At 41.1% G+C, this 25269-nt stretch overlaps 1 protein-coding gene across 4 annotated transcripts in view; it reads right to left on the minus strand.

The window, feature by feature from the left end:
- PLD5 (phospholipase D family member 5) overlaps positions 1–25269 on the minus strand; it is a 423767-nt gene that overhangs the window by 184419 nt on the left and 214079 nt on the right. For all 4 annotated transcript variants that reach the window (XM_086694252.1, XM_086694254.1, XM_086694255.1 and 1 more), the window contains one exon: positions 3826–3994. In XM_086694252.1, the coding sequence (XP_086550378.1) occupies positions 3826–3994 (169 nt within the window). The remainder of the gene's footprint in view (positions 1–3825; positions 3995–25269) is intronic.

The following is a 25269-nucleotide window of genomic DNA, read 5'->3' on the forward strand; positions in this document are numbered from 1 at the left end:
CCTGGTGTGGCTTGCAGGTTCTAGGGAAGTGTGGTGCCCACATAAAATGCTAGCACTTCTGTTGGCCAGAGGTAGGCAAGGTGGACTTTCTAGTTTGTATCACCTACTTTTGTTGTGGTGGTGGTTCGTCCACTTGTTTTTTTTTTTTTTTTTTTAAATTGAAGTATAGTTGACATGTAATATTCTAGGGCAACTATAATATTCTAGTAGTTTCAGGTGCACAACATGGTGATTCAACACTTCTCTCGATTATGAAATGCTCCCCATGACAAAAATAGTAGCATCTGTCACTATACACCGTTATTATAATATTATTGACTGCATTTCCTATGCTATACTTTGTATCTTCATGACTTACTTATTTTCTACTTGCAAGTCTGTGGGAGCTTGGGTGGCTCAGTGGGTTCAGCATCCAACTCTGGTTCCAGCTTGGGTCATGATCTCATGGCTTCGTGGGTTCAAGCCTCACATGAGGCCCTGTACTGGCAGCATGGAGCCTGCTTGGGATTCTCTCCCTCTTCCTCTCCCTGCCCTCCCCCTACTTGCACAGTCTCTCTCAAAATAAATAAATTATATATATACACATATAATATATAATATTATGTACACATATATATACACATAGAATATATAACTGCAAGTCTGTACCTCTTATTCCCCTTCACCTATTTTGCCCATCTCCCCACCTTAAAGACCACAGTCCACACCTGGTGTTCAACCAATGGGGAATGAATGCATGGTATTTCTCAGCATCATCACTTGGCCACTTGGTCCAGTGCCCCGGACCAGCGGAAGAGGACATTCACTGCCTTGCTGAGGAAGGAGCCCTCCAGATGGTGCTGTGAACCTCATTCTTTCCTACGGATCCCCACTCCCCACAGGGCATGTCTCCCGGCCAAGAACAGGCAGGGGTGGGACAGCTGTTCACTAGATCGCTCTCACAGCCTGCTTGCACCCATTTAATCTGCACAGCAAGCAAAGCCCCTCTATCCTTCATGTCTGCACGTGTAGAGCTTTCCCGGTGAAGATGCAAGGAAATGACACTCAACACTGCAGAAAACTGAATGGTTTTAATCTGCAGGGTGCCTGGTGTTGTTGGTGTTCCAAGAGGCACAAAGAGGCATCTCTTTGGCAGGAGCTCTATGCCTCTACCCGAAGATATTGGTTCTAACTGGATGTCATCCTAAAGGGCACTGTGTGAGTTCAATAACAGCCAGGTTACTGGCAGCAAATTGAAAACTTCTATTGTTGCCAGCAGGCCAGCTGTTGGAGTGAATGGAATGAAGCTTCCAGGCGTGATCTTTCCACATCCACCACGCCCACCTTAATTCACTCTGAAGTCACGCAACGAACAAGTATTCTCTCCTTGACCAAAGTCTGGCCGGCCTTCTTTGGGCCCTCTTCTCCACCAGGCTCAAACTTGTCTTACAAAAACTGCAGGCTCTCAGCAAGATGATTTCATCAGTACCCCCCTGCCCCCCGACATCCCCCCACGTCCTCGCTCATTAAAAGGCTTGAACAAAATGCTCACAGTTCCTAACACCTCAAGGCCACAATCCCAGGATGACCCTGGCCCTCTTTTTTTTTTTTTTTTAATTTTTTTTTTTTTTAACGTTTATTTATTTTTGAGACAGAGAGAGACAGAGCATGAACGGGGGAGGGGCAAAGAGAGAGGGCGACACAGAATCGGAAACAGGCTCCAGGTCCGAGCCATCAGCCCAGAGCCCGACGCGGGGCTCGAACTCACGGACCGCAAGATCGTGACCTGAGCCGAAGTCGGACGCTTAACCGACTGAGCCACCCAGGCGCCCCAACCCTGGCCCTCTTAAAGCGCCTGCTTGAGAAAGCTCGACATTGCCAAAAGAATGCACTGTTTGGGGCGCCTGGGTGGCGCAGTCGGTTAAGCGTCCGACTTCGGCTCAGGTCACGATCTCGCGGTCCGTGAGTTCGAGCCCCGCGTCGGGCTCTGGGCTGATGGCTCGGAGCCTGGAGCCTGTTTCCGATTCTGTGTCTCCCTCTCTCTCTGCCCCTCCCCCGTTCATGCTCTGTCTCTCTCTGTCCCAAAAAAATAAATAAACGTTAAAAAAAAATTAAAAAAAAAAAAATGCACTGTTTGTTCTGCCGACACCTGATGGGAGGGTCCCTGTCTCCCAGTCTCTGTGTGGGAGGGTAGGAGCCCAACTTTGACAAGCACCAGTTTGCAAACCCAGATGATTTTCCTATGGACCAACCCCCTCCCCCACTTTTTAGAAACTTCTACTTCCCTGATCCCGTTCAAGCCCCTGCCATCTTCCCTCATCCCCCAATCTCTCATTGTAAAGGGACGCATGTTTGGGGGTGGGTGGTGAGGAGTGCATTTTGTATGTGGAAGAGATACGGATTGCTATGGCCGGAGTGGACTGTGGTGTATAATTTCCAAGGGAGCCTGTCAATAATCTTCCTCATTCCTGGATAGATGCCCTAACTCTCACCCTGGATCGTGACTTGCTTTGACCAACAGAACTGGGTGGAAGCAGCTTGGATCCCAGAGCCCGTGTCTTAAAAGGCCTCATACTTTCTGCTTTTGGCCTTTTAGGATATAAACACCCCGTAAAAAGTTCAGGTTAGTTTACTGCGTGATGAGAGACATACAGAGAGGGGCCCGGGTGACCCCCAGACATTCCAATCGCTCCTAGGTAAGAGGCTGGGAATGTGAATAAAGTCCTCTTGGATCCTCCAGTCCCAGTCAAGTCATCCCAACCGACACTATGTGACTTAGAGACGAGTTCTTTCTGCTAAATACTGCCAAGAATCATGAAGAATTAAGTGAGTGTTATTTGTGATATCATTAAGTTTTGGAATGATATATGCAGCAACAAATCCCTGACACACCTGTGTAAAGAGGAGAGGTAGAAAAGTGCAGAACACAATCAAGAAATTTACTCAGTTCTTCTTTAGCACGCCTTTGTGGGTTTTGCTTGTTTTTACCTATTATCTGATATCCTGTAACTTTAAAATAGTATAATTGAGGGGTGTCTGGGCGGCTCAGTCGGTTAAGCATCCTACTTGATTTCAGCTCAGGTCATGATCTCGCGGTTCGTGAGTTCGAGCCTCACGTCAGGCTCTGCACTGACTATGGAGAGCCTGCTTGGGAGTCTCTCTCTCCCTCTCTCTCTGTCTCTCCCCTGTTCATGCTCTGTCTCTCAAAAATAAATAAATAAACTTAAAAAACAATAATATAATAGTACAATTGAATAAAAGATTTCCAAGCACCAGTGAGGTAGTGATTATAGGCTAAAATGCCAACACACATTATACACAGCAACAAAACTGATTTCATCCTTGCCCAATAATATAAAACTAATATAATAATAATATAAAAGCCAAGAATATAAAACTACACTGGGAAGTTTGATTCCACTATTAAAAAAAAAAAAGTTGGCTCTGGGTCCTTAAGGCGAATTATGACACCGATTAACCAAATAAATGCCTTGGCAGGCAGGCACGGAGTTAGCACCACAAGTGTGCAGGTTGTGCACAGCAGAATTCTGGGTGTGCTGTCAACAGAGACCATGATGTGAATGGCACCCCCTGAAGTGGTCCAAATCAGCAAAACTGTATAGAGAGGCTATCGTAGGCAAAGACGAAACATGAGTTTGCCCTTGAAAATCTGGCATTCTAGTAGGAGCTGAGGGACAGAGGATTAACAATGGCACAGACATATAAATGTAATGATGTCCATGTACTAAAGAAAAGACCTTGAACCTGAGAAGTGAAAGCAAGAATACTAAGGCGTGTAAAATGCACATAAGTAAAATCATCACACACATAGAGGGTGCGGCTTACCTGACATGCTGATGGATGACTGTGGTTGAGATCCCAATGGGAAGACACTATGTCAACAGACTTTTTGGCCATGTTGAGTAAATTCATCCAGCCTTGGAAAAGTGATAAGTGAAATGGTGCATTTTCTGAATAGTTAAGGCCTTCAGGAATATTTTCCACCAGGGCAATTCTTAGAAAAGATTTTGAAAAACAAACAAACAAAATCCAGTCAAATTTGGAGCCACAGATCTTTATACATACATACACAGACATATGGAACATACTCTTTTACTCTTTGCAAATATATATGTTCCTCATCATTCACATTTTCCACCAAAGGCCTCTTACATTTCCCCTATGCTAACCTTCCCAGTTCTGAGAGCTTAGGCTCTGTTTTTCCCCAGTTTTTGCTTGTATTTCAGAAAATCATGGTATATGTCTCTAATGTCCAGCTTCAAACTAGCCTTGAAAGAAAAATTCAGAGCTTCCTACACAAGCATCTTCCTCTAGTAATATATTCCTTTTTTTCCAACAGTAATGCAATTCTGAAATACAAGAGTACTTCTGTGAGCTACTGTAGGCTGTAAATTAAGTTTTGCATGTTTCCAGTTTCTAGTACAATGTTTGGCATATATAGAACTAATTTAGAAACTGAAATATTGTGAGTTTTATTACTATTAGAAAATAAAAATAAGAAATACTATTATTACTGCTTAACATCTCTACTGATTCTTCCCAGCTAAAGGATATAAAGAAATTCTTAAACCTGCCTATTGCAGGGTTTTATTAAAGTTGGAGATAAGGAATATATTCCATAGTAGCAATAACCAAACCTTAAATAAAATACAACAAAGGTATCCTAATAAATGTGTTTTTTCTTTCTATACTTCCTTGTATATGGACAACACATTCGCTGTGCCTGGCTCTGCTTGGTGCTGTGGTTGAGACTGTGTGGTTTCGCTTCTGACACATCATGTTTTAATAAAGGAATGAACTCTTTTTTTTCCCAGTTTAAGACCTGTCAACTCTTGATGGAAAACTTCATATTCATGAAAATACCTATAAGTGCTTCCCGAGCAGAGATCTGTCTCATTTACGGCTATGCATCCCCAGTGCTGGATACATAATTAGAGCTCAAGAAATACCTATGGAATGAATTTCAGCTTTCAACACAGAATCCAGCACTTCTCACTAGAACAGTTAGCTGCTTCTCTTAATGACACTTGTTCCATTCAGCCGTTTTAGAAATAAAAGCAATACTCTTAGTAAAATGTTCTGGTGCGTTTGATGATTATCACAGCCAGAACGGATGTGGGTATGTGACCCAGAGACATCCACAGTTCGGGGATCTCATCAGCCTGCCGCCATCCGCAATCAAATTTAACGTTTGTTGAGGCCTGATAAGCACAGGACAGGAGACTCAGAACTGACTGTGACAAATCTCCCTAGTCCTCTGAAATTTACAATCTAGAGAGAGACAGCCTATCTCCTACCTAATAATTCAAGCAGGAAGTAGACCGCTACGAAATGGTGAAACAAGACTAAGAAGTTTAATTAGATAGATAATGCATCATCTGAAGTCCCATTGGCACACGGCAGGAAGGAAAAATTAATTCTGGTTGGAGGCTGGCGGCATCTGGAATTGGAGGAGTAGGACTGGAAATGAGTCTTCCAAGGTGGGATTTTATGGGTGAGCTGGAAGAGACAGGTGCTCCAGGTAGAGAGAGGAGCCTGTCAAACAGTGTCCTTGCCTCAGGCACAGGAGCATGCCCGGTGGAGAGGGCGGGCAGCGCCTGCAGGGACCACACGGTGGCTGTGAGCCAGGAAGAGGAGAGCTTGGGCTTCATTTTGGTGCATCTGGGAGCAGCCAAGTTCATTAGGGGCTCACCCTCAGGCACACTGTATGCCACTGGAAGGTGAAAGAGGAGACCCAGAGATGGCAAGTCAGTGGAGAGAAAACAAGAAGTCTGGAATTTGATCGGTGGGAATGAAGAGAAGCATGCAATCAATGGAGGTTTGAGAAACCAAGTCTGAAAAGATTTAGTGTTTGATTGGCTTGAGGAGAAGGTGAAAGAGAAACAGGCAGGAGTCAAGGATGACAGATTTTCTTGCAGGACCGCCACGTTGTCTCTTAACCATCTCCCATGGTCTCCTTACATGGATTCTTGCCCCTCCAAACCATGCTCCATACCGCAGCTGGGTTAATCATTTAAAAACGTAAACTTAAGCACTCTGCTGCCTGATGAAAGCCTCCCATGGGCTTCCCCACTGTCCTTAGGATGATGTCTCCCCCCAGCCCCCCGACATGGTTGGCGAGTGTTCACCAGTCTGGGCCTGCCTCTCTGTGGCCTCACTGAACGCAAAGGCCTTCTGTGGCTTTTACACCAAAGCCACACTAGACATCGTTATCTCCTTTCCTCTATTTTCTCCAGACTTCGGCATTTCGTGTGCATCTTCCCAATCCTCATTCCTACACTATTATCTCTCAATTAACCTTCAAGGTCCTAATTTCAACATTAGTTCTTCTGATAGACTTCCCTATCCCCCCAAACTAGGCTAGATCTCCCTTATCACCAGCCCCTGCATGACCTGTTACTTCCCCTCTGTCCTATCCTGCTCCTAAAATTACTTGTTCAAGGCTGACTTCCTCTGATAGATTGTAGGGTGCTTGAAGGCAGGGACCTGCTCCCCTGGTTCAGTTTTGTAGCCACAGTGCCTAACATATTGCTTAAGGCACAGGAAGTATCCAAACAATATCTGCTGAGTTTCACTGAAATTGGAACAACTGGAAAGATGGAAGGGGGCGGGGTCCATTTTGACAAGGAACATGGGCAAGGAGGTAGACCAAGGGTCAGGAGAGATTATCAAGGGGAAGAAATGAAGAGAAAACTAGCTCAAAGCCTAACATGGGGGGAATGCCTACACTTCTCTGGTTGGTAGAGTGTGAAACAGATATGAAGATTCAGAAGGGACCAACAAAGAGGTGGGAAGGCAAGAGAGGTCCAGAAGAACACAGTGTTTGGGAAGCCGAGGTGAGACCAGGTCAAAAAGGTGGAACGGGGATTTGTTTTTTTAAACCTATCTCAAAATCTTTGGCTGAGGTTGAAGTTGGATGTTTTAACTCTATCCACATTTAAAGCCCAACTGTCTGTGTTAATAGCATGAGGAAATGGCCCCAGATAATCAGCAATTTCAGTCTCCTCTATAACTACAGATGATATTTAGAAATCAAATGAGAGACAGTCCCTCCAAAAAACAAAACTGAAACACAATAGCCTCTACAAAAGAGAAGGGACTGGCTTCAATTTCACTTCAACATAACAGACACACTGAGGTATTAAAGAGGAGACTCTAGAAGCCCAGATAAACCAAATGGACAGGATGAGGGATGTGGAGTGACAACCCAACTGTAGTTGGTTGGCTCTGCACCATCCCTTCCTTCATGGCGTGCCCTGTGGCTTTCTGGCAGGTATACAAATGGGGATTCCCAATCTCATCTAGAAATCTCTAGACTAGGTATTCTTAACCTTGGATACATGGATAGAATTCATGGGACTCTATGAGCTGGATCTTTACTTTCCCGAATCTCTAACTGAAGTTCAACATTCCCTTCAGTTATGAAGACAGACAGTACCCCACCAGGAATATTAGAAGAACCCATGACTCTGTCACCGAGAATTTTCATACCATGGTACAGTTACAACAAACAGCTCAAATACTCATCACTACTTTGTAATTCTGGTGGTTATTTCATGCATCAGTAGTGCACAATATACATTTTTATTTCACAAATTAAAAAAATATTTTGACAACTTTATTTCAACATTATTGGTTGCAATCCTTTGTGTTTTAATTTCTGCATTTAAAAACATTATTCAAGGGGCATCTGAGTGGCTCGGTCAGTTAAGTGTCTGACTCTTGGTATCGGCTCAGGTCACAAACAGTTCCTGGGTTCGAGCCCTGCATCAGGCTCCATTTTGACAGTGCAGAGCCTGCTTGGGGGATTCTCTCTCTCTCTCCCTCTCTCTCTGGCCCTCCCGTGCTTTTTCAAAATAAATAAATAAACTTAAAAAAATTAAAAAACATTATTCAAGGAAGGGTTCATCAGAGCGCTACACTGTGGAGTACGAAGCATTCCTCGGCCTGATGATGATGTCGAGTTTTATAAAATTTCTGCATGTAAGAGACTCCACTTTGAAGTCCCATTTTCCTTTCCAACTAATGAACTCTTCAGCTAGCAGCTGCTCATAGAATTTCAACAGTGCAACTGGCGTTTGGATCATAGGAGGACAGTGAGATTAATTCATACATGGAAGGGATAGTGTCATTTGATAGCACCAATAAAATCATCAATAAGTTAATAATCAGAAGCAGCTCAACTGGTCAGCATCAGATTAGCAGGTCCTTTTGTTTTGTTTTCACTTCTCTTCTTCACCTAAATTATGTGATTAACCTCTCCTTCTTTCTCATATAAACCGCTTGCTTTTCCCACGTGACCACGATGCTTTTCTGGTTACTCCAGAATCTGTGCTCCCTGAATTGCAATTCTGCAATCCCCAGATAAAGTCCTTTGTTCTTTTTCTGTTTCTCTTTCTTTTCCTTGGTTGACATGCATCATCTAGTCTTTCTTTTTTTCTACTGCACAGACATTCTAATAATTTTCTCCCATTAATGAAGCCATAGAAGTGGGTAAGATTACCAAGAGAGACTTTTCAAGAGAGGAGAACTGGGTCAAAGCCAATCACAGAAAACATCTAATCACGTCTGGCTGGTAGAGAAAGGGGGCCAGGTGAAGAACACAAGAATGGCCTGGAAACCCTGGAAGAAGAGGAATGAAATTCCCTAGAAGCCAAGAAAGACCAAATTTATCATCTATTGTTGTTTTGTTGTTTTTTTTTTTTCTACCGAATATCAAAGGAAATTTTGATTTCATGCTAAAAATAAAAATAGACACACCACCCCAGGTCTGGGGACACACTGGTGTGTGGGTAATGAATTCCAGGGAGAGCCCCTGCTCACCTCCTCACTTTCCCCTCTTCAAGTGACCTAGGGACCGTGATGGCTCCTCAGTGACACAGAGCTTGCCTTCCATGCCCATGTTAGAAGATGCCTCTAGAAACCAGCTTTGAAATGACTTATTTCTGGGACCTATCATTTTATTTCCTTTAACGGCCAATAGCTGGCTACTCTCCAGGGCGCGGATCTAATTAGCATACACGCAGAATGCATTTCCAGGCATTGACAGCCCTCTCTGTCCTCCTACTTGGCAAGCAAGGAAGTAGGCAGATCTCATTAAAATTCACCTTTGGGCAAATCCCTAGAATGCATGCTTGCACCATCTCGGAAAGAAGTATGCCCAAAGGCTGTAGCACTATTTCTGACACCTGACAACAAGGGGAAAGGCTGAATAGACAAAGACACAATACAGCTAAAACCTTTTTATACCTCTTTTTATGGTACTTGGAGATAACCTGCAAATGATTTGAACCGTGGGTCCAGGGAGCTCAAGCGGAATAAATACATTTTTAAAACGCGTTTTGCATTGTTAATAGATTTTAAAATAGAACTCTAGCTGTTCTTATTAATAATATGTATTTATTCTCCAAACTTAATGTGATCACCAAGATTTCTTTTTTAATCCGGAAACAATAGTTTAGCTTCTTAAAGAACTATCTGTGCTTTCCTTCCACTAAGGTACCAAAAAATGTAGTCCCTGCATTTGCTAGCTTTAAAGCATGGCATGCGTAAGCTGGCAAATACAAGAATGTTTATGAATCTATTCTCACACTTGATTTGGGGAATATTATAAATGTAGTTTTATTTATTTATTTATTTATTTATTTATTTATTTATTTAGAGAGCAGGCACGGGTGTGAGCTGGGGAGGACCAGGAGAAGAGGGAGAGAATGGTTTTTTTTAATGTTCATTTATTTATTTTGAGAGAGAGAGAGACAGACAGACAGACAGAGATAATCCCAAGCAGCTCCATGCTGTCAGTGCAGAGCCCAACACTGGGCTTGATCCCACAACCATGAGATCATGACCTGAGCCCAAATCAAGAGTCGGAAATCAAGAGTCGGACACTCAACCACCTGAGCCACCCAGGCACTCCTGGAAACACTGTAGAGAAAATATTTCTCTACAGTGAAAATACTGTCTATTTTAAGAGTAAATGACTTATTATAAGGTAGACAAAAATGCAGCTTTTCCAGTTAGTAGCTGTGTGACCCTACACAAATGACTAACCTCTTCAAATCTGTTTTGACTTCTGGAAAAAAAAAGTTATTCTGAAGATTACAAAAGATAATAATCTCTATGAAGTGCTTTGCTCAGAGCCTGCTTCATAGTAAGCACTAAATAAAAGACATTTTTTTAATGTTTATTTTTGAGAGAGAGAGACACACACACAGAGTGCAAGTGGGGGAGAGGCAGAGAGAGAGAGAGAGAGAGAGAGAGAGAGAGAGAGAATCCGAAGCAGGCTCCAGGCTCTGAGCTGTCAGCACAGAGCCTGATGTGGGGCTCAAACCCACAAACCGTGATATCACGATCTGAGCCAAAGTCAGATGCTTAACTGAACCACCCAGGTGCCCCTAAAAGACATATTTTTAAAAATAACTTACAATCTGAAAACTTATAATTAAGAAAAATTTCTTGAGGTTCTCAGACTGATATAGCACAATTACTACAAAGATTTTACATATATTGGTTAAAAGGCCTATAAACTAGGACCTTTGTGACATCTTCAGAGTGAATGTCATGTACCTTTCATTGCCTACTGCAATGGATCACTTATTAGGACTTGATTATGTATGTAGGCACATGGCAGTCAACTGGCTGACTTTCATTCCATACCTGTTAGCTGACCAGTGGCATTAATCAATGAAACTGAACAGAAGGCCTTAGCTCATCAATACAATTAGATGTGGACTCAAAGTAAAATGATCCAGATTTTATTCCCTCACTTTGGGTCATCTGGCTGTAATTTAAAGCCCAAGGTTGACAAGGCAGAAGTTAACCTTCTCAAAGTTACTAAAGTCTCTGGCATTGATGTAGAAGATAAGCTGCTACCCATGTGTCAGATTCAGTGGCCACCTCTAGACATGAAAACCATTGACACAGACCTATGTAAGTTTCCTTTAATGCAGCTGAGATATAGGTTTTATTTTCCTAAGATTTGGGGTCAAGGCGACTTTACCTGTGAAAGATAGCAGGAAAGATACCAGTGAGGTCTGGCTGGCTAACAGTGTCCTGATAATTCTTAATCTGGTATAGGGATTGACATTGTGGAATACTGAAATGACTAGTGAAGTAATTGCTAACAGTTTTAATACTTTTTTGCCAACTTCTGATTTTGAAAAATTTCAAATCCACAGAAAAGTTGCAAGAGGAATAGAGCATAAATATATTCGTTGCAAGAAAGAATGCTGTGCATACATATGAAATGACACATACATACCCACATCTTTTAGAAAACCATTTGAAAGTAAGTTGTAGGCATCAGAATAATTTATCTCTGAATCTCCAGCATGTTTCTAACAAAGAAGCCATGTTTCTTTTTTTTTTAATTTTTTTTAATGTTTACTTATTTTTGATAGAGACAGAGAGAGAGAGAGAGAGAGCACAAGCAGGGGAGGGGCAGAGAGAGAGGGAGACACAGAATCTGAAGCAGGCTCCAGGCTCTGAGCTGTCAGCACAGAGCACGACGTGGGGCTCAAACCCACGGACCATGAGATCATGACCTGAGCAGAAGTCGAACACTTTTAACCGACTGAGTCACCCAGGCACCCCAAGAAGCCATGTTTCTAAATAAATGAAAAACGGGGTGCCTGGGTGGCTCAGTCGGTTAAGCATCTGACTTCAGCTTGGGTCATGATCTCACAGTTGGTGAGTTCAAGCCCCACATTGAGCTTTGTGCTGATGGCTCAGAGCCTGGAGCCTGCTTCAGATTCTGTGTCTCCCTCTCTCTCTGCCCCTCCCCCACTGGGACTCTCTCTCTCTCTCTCTCTCTCTCTCTCAAAAATAATAAATAAACATTAAAAAAAGTTTAATAAATTAAAAACAATTATCACATAGGCAATTTAATAATAATATGGTGGGTTATCTAACATTCAAATTTCCCCAGTTGTACCAATAAGGTCCATAAAGGATAAACCCAGTTTCTTTCTTTCTCTCCCTTCCTTCCTTCCTTCCTTCCTTCCTTCCTTCCTTCCTTCCTTCCTTCCTTCCTTTCTCTTTCTTTCTTTCTTTCTTTCTTTCTTTCTTTCTTTCTTTCTTTCTTTCTTTCCTTTCTTTCCTTCCTTCCTTCCTTCCTTCCTTCCTTCCTTCCTTCCTTCCTTCCTTCCTTCCTTCCTTCCCTTCTTCCTTCCCTCCCTCCCTCCTTCCTTCCCTCTCTCCCTTCTTTCTTTCTTTTTCTTTCTGTTATGTTTTTAAGGATCCAAGATCCAATTAATGTTCACTCATTGTATTTAGCTGTCATGTCTCTTTAGGAGAAAAAACTAGCCTTTTTTTGTTTTGTTTTCCTTGATATTGATGAATTAGAAGAACCTAGGTTTAGTCATTTCTCTAAATATTGCTCGACTTGATGTGCTTGACTGATGCCTCATAATTAGATTTAGGTTAAATATTTTTGGCAGGAACACTACCTAGATAATGTGTCTTTCTAAGTGCATCACATGAGGTGACACATGATATTGGGTTGTCCCACTACTCAAGATGCTAAGTTTGGTCACTTTGGGAAGGGAGTGTCTGCCAGATTTCTCTACTGATCAGTATTTTATGTCCTTCTATAAGTAACAAATAACTTGTACAGAGGTACCTGTAGATGGCATAAATATCCTATCCCCTAACATTTCACTCGCTGATCTGCCTTCCATCCATTTCTAATTCTTGACTAAATCTACCTTGTTGATAACTTCCTATCATTAATTCTGTATTTGTTATTTGGTATTCTTCTGTAAGGAAAAGCTTTTCCTTCTCCTAGCACCCATTTTTTTAAATTTTTTTAAAAAATTGTTTTATTAGTATGGGCTTATAGATTCTTGTTTTTTTGTTTTTTTTTTGTTTTTGTTTTTGTTTTTTTTTTTTGGAGACAGAGAGAGAGAGAGAGAGAGAGAGAGAGAGAGAGAGAGAAGACCTTAAGCAGGCTCCATGCCCAACACGGAGCCTGACATGGGGCTCAGTCTCAAGACCATGAGATTATGATCAGAGTTAAAATCAAGAGTCAAACACCCAACCAACTGAGCCACTCAGGTGCCCTCACTTTTTTAATTCCAAGTGTTGTAATCTATCCCATCATTGTTCATTGTGATGCTCACATTGTTGCATATATTGTCAGTGGAGGCTCCTGTAAATTGTCTCCTGTGTCCTTTTGATGCCTCTTTCAGTTTTTGAATACTTTTAAATTTTTTGTCACTTAGATGTTTCATTTGAATTAACTTTTTTTTACTGTTTATTTATTTTTGAGAGAGAGAGAGAGAGAGGGAGAGAAGTGCGGGGGAAGGGCAGAGAGAGTGGGAGACACAGAATCCAAAGCAGGCTCCCAGCTCCAAGCTGTCAGCACAGAGCCCAATGTGGGGCTCAAACCCATGAACAAGGAGATCATGACCTGAGCTGAAGTCGGATGCTCAACCGACTGAGCCACACAGGAGCCCCTCATTTGCATTAACTTTCAAATTGACCTCTGAAGAAACAGCTGCAGAGAACACGACGGTGACTTTGAGTAGGCAATAGCAGATCCCTGTTTCTACAAATCTAGAAAGATCAGATATAAGCCTTATTAATTCGAGGCTTATAATTGGATTAGGTGAAGAGCACTATAGCTTTCTTTTTGGAGACAGGCAGGAGGGCAGCAGAGGAAGTATTACAACTGTAGCTATTATCCTTTGTCTGCATATTATAGTTTAAAAGTACTTCCACAATCAGGGCACCTGGGTGGCTCAGTCGTTAAGCACCTGACTTCAGCTCAGGTCATGATCTCGTGGTCCATGAGTTCAAGCCGCACATCAGGCTCTGTGCTGACAGCCTGGAGCCAGCTTCAGATTTTGTCTCCCTCTCTCTCTCTCTCTCTCTGCCCCTCCCCACTCATGCTCACTCTCTCTTTCTCTCTCTCAAGAATAAACATTACAAAAAAATTTTTTAAGTACTTTCACAATTAACATTACACATCACCATCAACGAGCAGTCCTGCGAGAGCGGCATGAGGGTAATAAGGCTCCAAGCAGCCAGGTGTCATTCAGTTAGATGGAATGCTACAGACCTGGGATGTAAACTCAGTTTTGTCTGAGCTCGTGTGCATTTTACAACACTAGATTAGGTACTGGGCTTATCCTGAGAGGTTTGAACAAGCGCACCTTGGGTCCCTGGAGGGAAAAAGTGGACTCAGGTCAGGAAGCTGAGGCTGCCACCCTAGAGAGAAAGGTCAGTTTAAGTCACAATCCCAGTCTTGTTCAGAGAAGAGGGGAAAGCGTGACTGGTCGTTTCCCCATGCTCCTTCCTGGTTGTATACTCCACCCGGTCAGTCCACCTTGACAAGAGGATCTAGTGACAGGAAGGCACACTTTCCTTGGCTCGATATTTCCAGATGCTGACCCAGAAAGAAAAAAAAAAAAAACAATCAGGGGAGAAAGAAGCATGAGGAGGATGAAGACAAAAAAGAAAGAGGGAGGACTTCCGGGGAAGACGTAGAAGAGTAGAAGGAGCAGAAGTGCACTTTGTCCCACAGACACACATATTAGTGGATACAACCCAGAAAAGAACCCGAAGACTGCCAGAACAAATTCTCTAAGTAAAGGAAGAGGAGAGGCCACATGGAAGACGGTAGGAAGGACAGAGATGCAGTAGGGAGCAGAACTGTCTGTGGGAGGCAGGAACCTGCAGGCACGGAGAGGCGAGAACAATAGACCCTCAAGTCAGGGAACCTGCAGGGGGGACACAAATCCCCATAACATTTGGCTTTGAAAACCAGAGGGGCCGAATTCTGTGAGTTCTTACAACCAACAAGACTTAAAACCTGGAACTGTTTAAAATGATGCTTATTTATTTTTGAGAGAGAGAGAGAGCATGTAAATGGAGGAGGGGCAGAGAGAGGCAGGGGACAGAGGATCTGAAGCGGGTTCTGTGCTGACAGCAGAGAGGTTGATGCAGAGCTCAAACTCAAGAATGATGAGATCTTGACCTGAGCTGAAGTTGGAGGCTTAATGAACTGAGCCACCCAGGTGCCCCCAAACTGGAACATGAATAATCCAGCCAACTGGGTTTCGGGAGAGCCAGGAGGATGAGAGGAAGCTGAGTCCCTGCCCTTAAAGCAACAGCACAACAAAGAGATACAACATAGAAGCAGCAGTTTGAAAAACACCTCGGGCATATGGGAGGGAGATTTGAGACAGACATCCTTGGAAGACCTCTCCAGCAACAAAGGAGTTGGCAGGTGCCATTTCTCTCCCCGGTCCCCCAGTGTAAGCACACATGAACCTGCAGGAACAAGCTCAGCACCCACACTTGCTACCTAACTTGCTTATACTATATGCTGACCCCCACGATTTGATAGATCCAGCCCCTCCAGGAAGGCCTGCTCAACACTACAGATCCCCTCCCCCAGAGGCCTAGTGCAAACCTTGCTAACATAAAACCTCCCACCCCATAAACTTTGCAGATCTACCCCATCCAATATATGCCTTTGGCCACAGCCCATCCGAAGTGGTGCCACAAGCCTGGCAGTGTGCAAGCGACCCCCACAGGGGCCATCACCACTCGAAAGTAACTCCTACCCTGGGGACATGGAAAAATAACTACACACGCCAGTCAGACTGTGGCCCCTCCCACCAACAACAGCTTCTCAGAGGACAACACAGGTAAAGTGCCCTGTAGTTCAGGGCTATTACATCTCTGGCAAACATCTTTTCTGACTCAACTCAAGCCCAAGGTGGCCCCGGACTGGCCTACTAAGATCACAGGGACCAAATCCTGCCCATAAGAGGCAAAGAGAACCGCTGCAGACAACTGGACTGAAGGCAAAAGCAGCACGGCAACAAGAACAGGGTGCATACAACACACAAAGGAGACAGCCCTGAAATGTCAGGTTCTGGTGAACAGGAACACAGCACTGCAGAGAACTACAGCACCTCTTCTTCACAAGGCCACTACTTTCAAAAGCAGGAGATGGAATTGACTTCCCTAACTCAGAGAAATAGACACAGAGTTAGACAAAATGAGGAGACAGAAGAATATGTCCCAAATGAAAGAACAAGACAAAACCACAGCAAGAGAACTAAACAAACAAGTAATCTGCTATATAGACAATTTTAAATAATTATCATAAAGATACTCACAGGCCTTGAGGAGAGTGGAGGACATAAGTGAGACCCTTAACATAGAGATACAAAATATGAAAAAGAATCAGTCAGGGGCACCTGGGTGGCTTAGTCAGTTAAGCGTCTGACTTCAGCTCAAGTCATGATCTTGCTTTTTTGGAGTCTGAGCCCCACATCAGGCTGTCTGCTGTCAGTGTGGAGCCCACTTGGGATCTTCTGTCCCCTCTCTCTCTGCCCCTTCCCCACTTGCTCTTTCTCTCTCTCAAAAAAATGAATAAACATTAAAAAGCATCAATCAGAAATGAAGAACTCAATAAATGAAATAAAAAATACGCCAGATTTAATAAATAGTAGACTTAGAGGAAGCAGAAAAATGGATTAGTGACCTGAAGGACAGAGTAATGGAAAGCAATCAAGCTGAAAAGGAAAGAGAGAAAAAAAATCATGCAAAATTAGAACAGACTTAGGGAACTCAGCAACACCATCAAGCATAATAACATTCTTATATGGATCCTAGAAAGAGAAGAGAGAGAAAAGGGGGAGGAAAGTGTATTTGAAAAATATACCTTAAACCTTTCCAAATCTGTGGAAGGAAAAAGAAATTCAAATTCAGGAGGCACAGAGATCCCCCAACAAAATCAACCAAAGGAGGTCCACGCTAAGACACATACTAATTAAAATGGCAAAAAGTAGTGATAAAGAGAGAATTTTAAAAACAGCAAGATAAAACAAAAACAGTTACAAACAAGGGAAACCCCATAAAACTATCAACTGATTTTTTTTATCAGAAACTTTGCAGGCAAGGAGGGAGTGGCATGATACATTCCAAGTGCTGAGAGGAAAAAATCTGCAGCCAAGAATACTCTATCTACCAAGGCAATTGTTCAGAACAGAAGGAGAGATAGCGTTTCTCATACAAGCTAAAGTTAAAGGAATTCATTACCACAAAACCAGCCCTACAAGAAATGTTAAAGGGGAAGATTTGAGTGGAAAGAAAAAAATCATAAGAGTAAGAAAAGGCAACGCAAAAGCAATAAAATAAGTATATCTATAAAAAGCAGCCAAAAGACTCACAAAATAAAAGTATGTAAAGTATGACACAACATAACAAAAACATGGGGAGGAGAGAAGTAAAGAATGGGTTCAAACTTAAATGACCATCAACTTCCTATAGACTGCTATACACAGAAGATGTTATATACAAACCTAATGGCAACAACAAATCAAAAACCAATAGTAGATATATAAAAAATAAAGAGAAAGAGATCCAAGTATTAAACAAAAGAAAGTCCAGTTACATTAACAGAAGAGAGCAAGAGAAGAATGGTACGGAGAAGAACTACATAATCAATCATAAAACAAGTAACAAAATGGCGATCAATACACACCTATCAATACTTATTTGAATGTAAATGGACTAAATGCTCCAATCAAAAGACATGGATAACAGAATGTATTAAAAAAACAAGACCCTTCTACATGCTGCCTACGAGACTCATTTCAGACTTAAATATATATGTACACTGAAAGTGAAGGAATTGAGAAGTATTTATCATGCAAATGGATATCAAAAGGAAAGCTAGGGTAGCAATACCTATATGGGACAAAATAGACTTTAAAACAAAGATTGGGGATGCCTGGATGACTCAGTAAATTGAGTGTCTGACTCTTGATTTCAGCTCAGGTCATGAGCTCACAGTTGTGGGATTGAGCCCAACATTGGGCTCCACAAAGAGTGTGGAGCCTGCTTGAGATTCTCTCTCTCTCTTTCTCTCTCTCTCTCTCTCCCTCTGCCCCTCTTCCCAGCTCATGCACTCTCTAAGTAAGTATATAAACAAACAAACAAATAAATAAATAAATAAATAAATAAATAAATAAATAAATAAATAAAACAAAACTGTAACAAGAGACAAAGAAGGGCACTATATAATAAAGGGAACAATCTAGCAAGATGTAACCATTTTACATATTTATGCACCCAATATGAAAGCACCCAAATATATAAAACAGTTAATAACAACCATAAAGAAAGTAATTGATAGTAATACAATAATAGAGGACTTTAGAACCTCACTTACACTGATGGACAGATCATCCAAAATAGAACATCAACAAGGAAACAGTGGTTTTGAATAAATGTATTTAACAGATATATTTGGGACATTCCATCCTAAAACAACAGAATACACATTCTTTTAAAATGTACGTTCAATATTCCCCAGATCACATTTTAGACCACAAAACAAATCTCAACAAATTCAAAAAGATCAAAGTCATACTATGTATCTTTTCTGACCTCAACACTATGAAACTGGAAATCAACCACAAGAAAAAATCTGGAATGAGCATAAATACATGGAGATTAAATAACTACTAAAGGGAAGTTTATAGCACTATAGGACTACTTCAAGAAGCAACATGGATCTCAAACAATCTAACCTTACATCTAAAGAGGCAGAAAAAGAACAAAATCTCAAACCAGTAGAATGAAGGAAATAATAAAGATTAGAGCAGAGATAAATGAAACAGAAATTATAAAAATAATAGATCAGATCAATGGAACCAAGGGCTAGTTCTTTGAAAAGAACAACAAAACTGATAAACCACAAACCTGTCACTCCAAAAAATAAAGAGAGAGAGAGAGAGAGAACTCAAATAAATAAAATTAGAAATGAATACTTATTCAACAACCAACACCACAGAAATACAAAGAATTATAAGAAAAAAATTATGAGAATACTATGAAAAATTATATGCCAAGAAATTAGACAACCTAGAAGAAATGGATGAATTCCTAGAAACATATAACGTCCCCAAAGTGAACCAGAAGGAAATAGAAAATTTGAACAGACCACTTACCAGCAATGGCATTGAATTAGTAATCAAAAAATTCCCAACAAATAAAAGTCCAGGACCAGATGGCTTCACAGGTGAATTCTACCAAGCACTTGAAGAAGAGTTAATACCTATTCTTAAACTACTCCAAAAGATAGAAGAGGAAGGAAAACTTCTAAAATTCATTCTATGAGGCCAGCAGTACCATAATACCAAAACCAGATAAAGACACCACTGAGAGAAAAAGAAAGAAAGAAAGAAAGAAAGAAAGAAAGAAAGAAAGAAAGAAAGAAAGAAAGAAAGAAAGAAAGAAAAGAAAAAAAAGAAAAAAGAAAAGAGAGAATTACAGGCCATATGTCTCATGAACATAGATGCAAAAATCCTCAACAAAATATTAGCAAACCAAATCCAACAATATATTTAAAAATCACTTACCACAATCAAATGGGATTTATTCTCAGGATACAAGAGTGGTTCAATATTCACAGATCAACACCACATCAATAAAAGAAAGGGGAAAGCAATATGATTATTTCAATAGATGTAGAGAAAGTATTTGACAAAGTATATCATACATTTGTGATAAAAACCCTCAAAAAGTATGTTTAGAGAGAACATACGTCAACATAATAAAGTCCATATATGAAAAATCCACAGTGAACATCATCCTCAATAGTGAAAAATTGAGAGCTTTTCCCCTAAGGTCAGAAACAAAACAAGGATGTCCATTCTCACCACTTTTATTCAACATAGTACCGAAACTCCTAGTCAAAGCAATTAGACGAGAAAAAAGGAACAAAACGCATCCAAAATATAAGGAACAAGTAGAACTTCCACTATTTGCAGATAACATGATACTATATATAGAAAACCTGAAAGACTCCACCAAAAAACTACTAGAAATGATAAATGAATTCAGTAAGGTTGCAGGATATAAAATCAATTACACAAATCTGTTGCATTTTTACACACTAATAATGAAGCAGCAGAAAGAGGAATTAAGCAAACAACCCCATTTACAATTGCACCAAAAACAATAACATACCTAGGAATAAACTTAACCAAGGAGGTGAAAGACCTATATTCTGAAAACTATAAAACACTGATGAAAGAAATTGAAGACAGCACAAAGAAGTGGAAAGACATTCCATGCTCATAAATTAGAAGAACAAATATTGTTAAAATGTCTGTACTACCCCAAACAATGTACAGGTTTAGTGAAATCCCTATCAAAATATCACGAGCATTTTTCACAGAACTAGAACAAATAATTCAAAAACTTATATGGAAACACAAAAGACCCTGAATCGCCAACGAAATCTTGAAAAAGAACAAAGCTAGAGGTATCACAATCTGTAATTTCAAGTTATACTGCAAAGCTGTAGTCACCAAAACAATATAGTACTGACACAAAAAATAGACACCACAGATCTGGAACAAAATTGAAAGCCCTGAAATGAGCCCATAATTTTATAGCCAATTAATCTTCAACAAAGGAGGCAAGAATATCCAATGGGAAAAGACAGTCCCTTCAATAAATGGTGTTGGGAACACTGGACAGCCACATGCATAAGAATGAAACTGCAACACTATCTTACAGCATACACAAAAACACATGCAAAATGGATTAAAGACCTAAATATGAGACCTGAAACCATAAAAATCCTACAAAAGAGAACAAGCAGTAATTTCTCTGGCATTGGTCATAGCAACATTTTTCTAGATATGTCTCCTAAGGCAAGGAAAGAAAAATAAAACCAAACTATTGGGACTACATCAAAATAAAAAAGCTTCTGCACAGCGAAGGAAACAATCAACAAAACTAAAAGACAGCCTACTGAATAGAAGAAGATATCTGCAAGTGAAATACCAGATAAAGGGTTAGTATCCAAAATATATAAAAAATTTCTACAACTCAACACCAAAAAATAAACATTCCTATAAAAAAAATCAGCAAAAAGACACGAACAGACATTTCTCCAAAGATGTATAGATGGCCAATAGACAAATGAAAAGATGCTCAAAATCACTCATCATTAGCGAAATGCAAATCAAAACTACACTGAGAAATCACCTCACACCTGTCAGAATGGCTAAACACAAGAAACCACAAGTGTTGGCAAGGATGTAGAGGAAAAGGAAGCTCCATGCACGGTTGGTGGGATTGCAAACGGGTGCAGCCATTGTGGGAAACAGTGTGGAGGTTCTTTAGATAATTATAAATACAATGACCATATTGTTAGTAATTCCACTCCTGGGTATTTACCCAAAGAACACTAAGACACTAAGTTAAAATGATATATGCATCCATATGTTTATTTCAGCATCACTTACAGTAGCCAAATTATGGAAGCAGCCCAAGTGTCCATCAATAGATAAATGGATAAAGAAGAAAGTGTCATATATATATAACTATCTCCTGAAGTAGGATATCCCAAAATGTCAACTTCATATTTCTAAATAAAATTTTTGTAGACAATTTCTTATTTATACAGCTAGCTAATTCATTATATTTTTATAACATGTAGACATTTAAAATGTAAATGTATTCTGGGGTGCCTGGGTAGCTTAGCCACTTGAGCTTGAGCATCTGATTCTTGATTCTGGCTGAGGTCATGATCCCAGGGTTGTGGGATGGAGCCACATGTGGGATTGGCACTCATGCTCAGCACAGAGCCTGCTTAGGATTCTCTCTCTATCTCTCCCTCTAGCCCTCTCCCTTGCTCATGCGTGCTCTCTCTCCCTCTAAATATATATAGACACATATGTCTCATATGTCTCCAAGTGTTTCTGTGAGTGGGACTGGTTGATAGATGTTCTCATGTAGCTTTAAGAATCTTGACTACATATAAGTATCCACAAATAACCGTTATTCAGAGAATTAGAACTGTAACAAGATATTCTTTATAAACACCATTGTTAAATATAACCTAATGTTTTTTTTTTAAAGAAAAAAGTAGAACTCAATGCCCTGCCTTTTGATATTTTCCCAATGTTAGATATGAACAAAGAAGCAGGAAGTTCAGTGATAAAGAGCCCCTGTTCTCAAAGACCTAAAGCAGATAATTGAAAACAAGAACAACCTTGCATTCAAGACAGTTATTACCCTTTGATACTTGGCAAAATAGCAACTATACTATCACCACTACTATGATTGAACAACATTTATTGAGTGCTTGTTTTGTGTCAGGCACCATGTTCAGCAGATTTACTGACTCTATTAATTCATGCTTACAATAATTCTCAGAAGCAGGTACTGTTATTATTCCCATTTTATGAATGAGGAAATTGAGACCCAAGGAGTTTAAGTAATGGTGCAAGGGCACACAGCTAGGGAGTAGTAGAGCCCAGACATTAGCCTGGGTAGTGTGACTGCATCCAGACAGAGGTAGGAGATGCCATTTTCCTTCTACATCCTCAATACATCTTCAGTGAATCAGGTCCGCAGACACCCAGGGGCACAATGCCCATGACAGCAAATGGTAGAGAGACCAGCAGACTCCCGTTCTGTTAGGATTTATTCTTACCCAGTCAGTTTTTCACAAACATGCAATCCCTACTCAATCATATTCTTTGAATAAAAAATTCAGGACATAATCTGTCCAGCAATTCTGGGTCACTTATTCATCTCCCATTGGACTGTATTTGTGTAGAGCCAGGTGCATAATGTGCTCTGTCCCCAGTGCTGAAAAGCATACCTGACGCAGCCCTGGTCTCCTGGGGTGCACAATCCTATAGGTGGAGGGCACAGGTAATACATGAGCGAGCAGACAGAAGAAAAGATGGGGTAAATGAGGGAAGTAAACAGGACCACGTGGTAGAGGTCACAGGGAGGGCTGCTTGTTTAGGCTGGCAGCCAGACACAGCCCTTCTGAAGCTGTAATGTTGAGCTGAGATGCAAATTTAGGGGGCAGAGTGGTCAGGGCAGAAAGGACTAACAGTCGAGAAAGAATCAAGGCAGGAATGAGGTTGGAGTGTGACAAGAACAGCAAGGAGGCCAGTATGGTGAAATCTAGGGAGTGAAGTGGAGAAGGACAGAGCAAAGGTCAAAGGGGTTGCCCACTGCTAGATTATGCAGGAGATGAAAGTATCCTTTTCCTCCACTCTTTTAAGTTCTTGGCTGAGTCTCAAAAGACAGATTAACTAGGGGAAAGCATGAAAATTTACTTCATGTAAATTTCACACCACATGGGAGTCTTCATAAGGAAACAAAGACCCAAAAACATGGTTGAACCTGTGCATTTTTATATTAGGTTTGATGAAGACTGAGTGTTTGATGAAGCTGTGGAACATGTGATAGGACAAAGGATATGAGGTATGTGCAGTAACTTGGGGGAAACCCGCAAAGCCTGTTCATTTAGACACCTATGTCTTTCATCTTTGGAGATAGGGACGCTCCTGTCCTCGGGTATCAGGAGGGCACTACTCACCCGAGGGTGCTATGACCTGCTTTGGGGAAGATCAGAAAGTCCTTCCTTCACATGCTGCTTCTCAAATTGCCCCAGCTTAAAATATTCCCTATGCCAAGATGCCCTATTCTGAGGTAGTGTGTGCTGAACCCCAGGGATTACACAAAGTTTGTGAACATCCCATCACAATTTACACTAAGTGTGAAGGGAAGATATGAAGTGGATTGGACAGGACAGGAGTGGGCCGTTATACGATTTGTCTTTTCAAAAGGATATCCTGACTTTTGTAACTTCCCCACAAGAACCACGGGGGCTGCATGGGGATGAAGGTCACAGCAGGAGACAGGGGAGAAGACACTGCAACAGTTTAGAGCCTACAGGAAAGATGACGGTGGCTCGAAATAGGAGGGAAGTCATGGAAATGGAGAAGAGTGCAGAGATGCGTGACAGACACTGAAGACAAAGCATATAGGCATATGGGTACTACTGGAGGAAATTCTTCTGCCCATTCTTGTTGCCATCTCCAGGCTCAAGGGGGCTCCACTGGGTGGTGTGACAAAACTTTGCATTTCTCCAGACCATTACTCACCCTGTTCCTGGAAAGAAGTGAATTACCTAACTAGGAGATGGACAAGGAGTATTCAGCTTGACTCCTCACCTCTTCTCCACCAACCACAGCCTTGCCTAGACAAGCGCCTTCATGTCCCAGCTCGCCCTAGACAGTGCTGGCTGCAACTGGGTGCTAAGCCTGCTTGATTCTGCGGTTCAATCAGGAAGACCATGTGATCTCACATTAAGTTACATCTCCCAATGCAGACTTGATCCAAAAGGAGATCATTTAACCTCCACCTGCTACTCCTTGTCAGAACTGTCAATTTGTTCAGGAAGAAGGATGTTATTTATTGAGCCCCCTCAGAGACCCTTATAAGTAGAGTCTGGACATGAGTTGGGATTCTAAAGTATTCAGTTCCTCTGTGTATTTTGATGGAATGAAGGACCATGGGTCAGAATCTAGGATGAACAAATACAATAGACAAAATACACTGAGAAAATGTTCATGACTGCTGTTAGTCAAATGCCTTATTTGTTGACTCAGGAATCCCAATTCTATTTCTGAAAGAGAACTCATGGCTAGCATGACAAATATGTGCTTCTGATCCCCACTCCATGCCCAACACAGGCACTGAAAATCAATCACAACATTCTTTCCTGGCTTTGCCTTGGCCTTAAGATGCCTCTCAGGCTGGTCCTCCAAGTACTGCTAACAACTGGGGTTGCAGACAGGATGAAACCGAAGTTAAAACTTTGAGGCCAACCAGAACATAAAGCTAATTACATTTTCTAGCTAACCCAAACTTATTTCACTTTGTTGAGCATATTTCTAAAATGGATAAAGACTTTTTTTTTCTGGAATTCGAACACACTGAATAGAATTTTTTTTATGATTTTAAATTTTGCCCTAGGACCCTCAAATACTACTTGGTAGATGATATAAGAAGTTAGTCCAACACTGTAGAGTTCAAGATTTACTCCTCGATTTACTTTAAGGTAAGTTCATGACTCACTTTTTGGATTCAAGTTGTCTCTTTAAAGCACACTGAAATTTTTAGTAATTGAAGACTTACCAACAATTAGTTCTAGTACTTGTTTTCAAAGAAAGGGCCAAGAAAAGGTAGGACTGCCATTCATGTCTTTAGTAGTAGATGTTATTTAGTAACTATGAAGCTGGTAAGCTTTGCCCTATCATTGCTCGGGGCTAGTGTTAAGTTCATTTCCATGAGTGGGAGATTATATGCATTTTTTCCCCTTCTTTCTCTGTCTTGAATCTCAGCAAGTCTCAGACTTTGAGGCCACATTAATAAATCTCATTATTTGGCAAATTCTTTTTTGCCCACCATAGGCTATGTCAGATT

This window comes from Puma concolor, chromosome E4, assembly GCF_028749965.1.
Source record: "Puma concolor isolate L17-30 chromosome E4, mPumCon1.1.hap2, whole genome shotgun sequence".
Taxonomy (NCBI): Eukaryota; Metazoa; Chordata; class Mammalia; order Carnivora; family Felidae; genus Puma; species Puma concolor.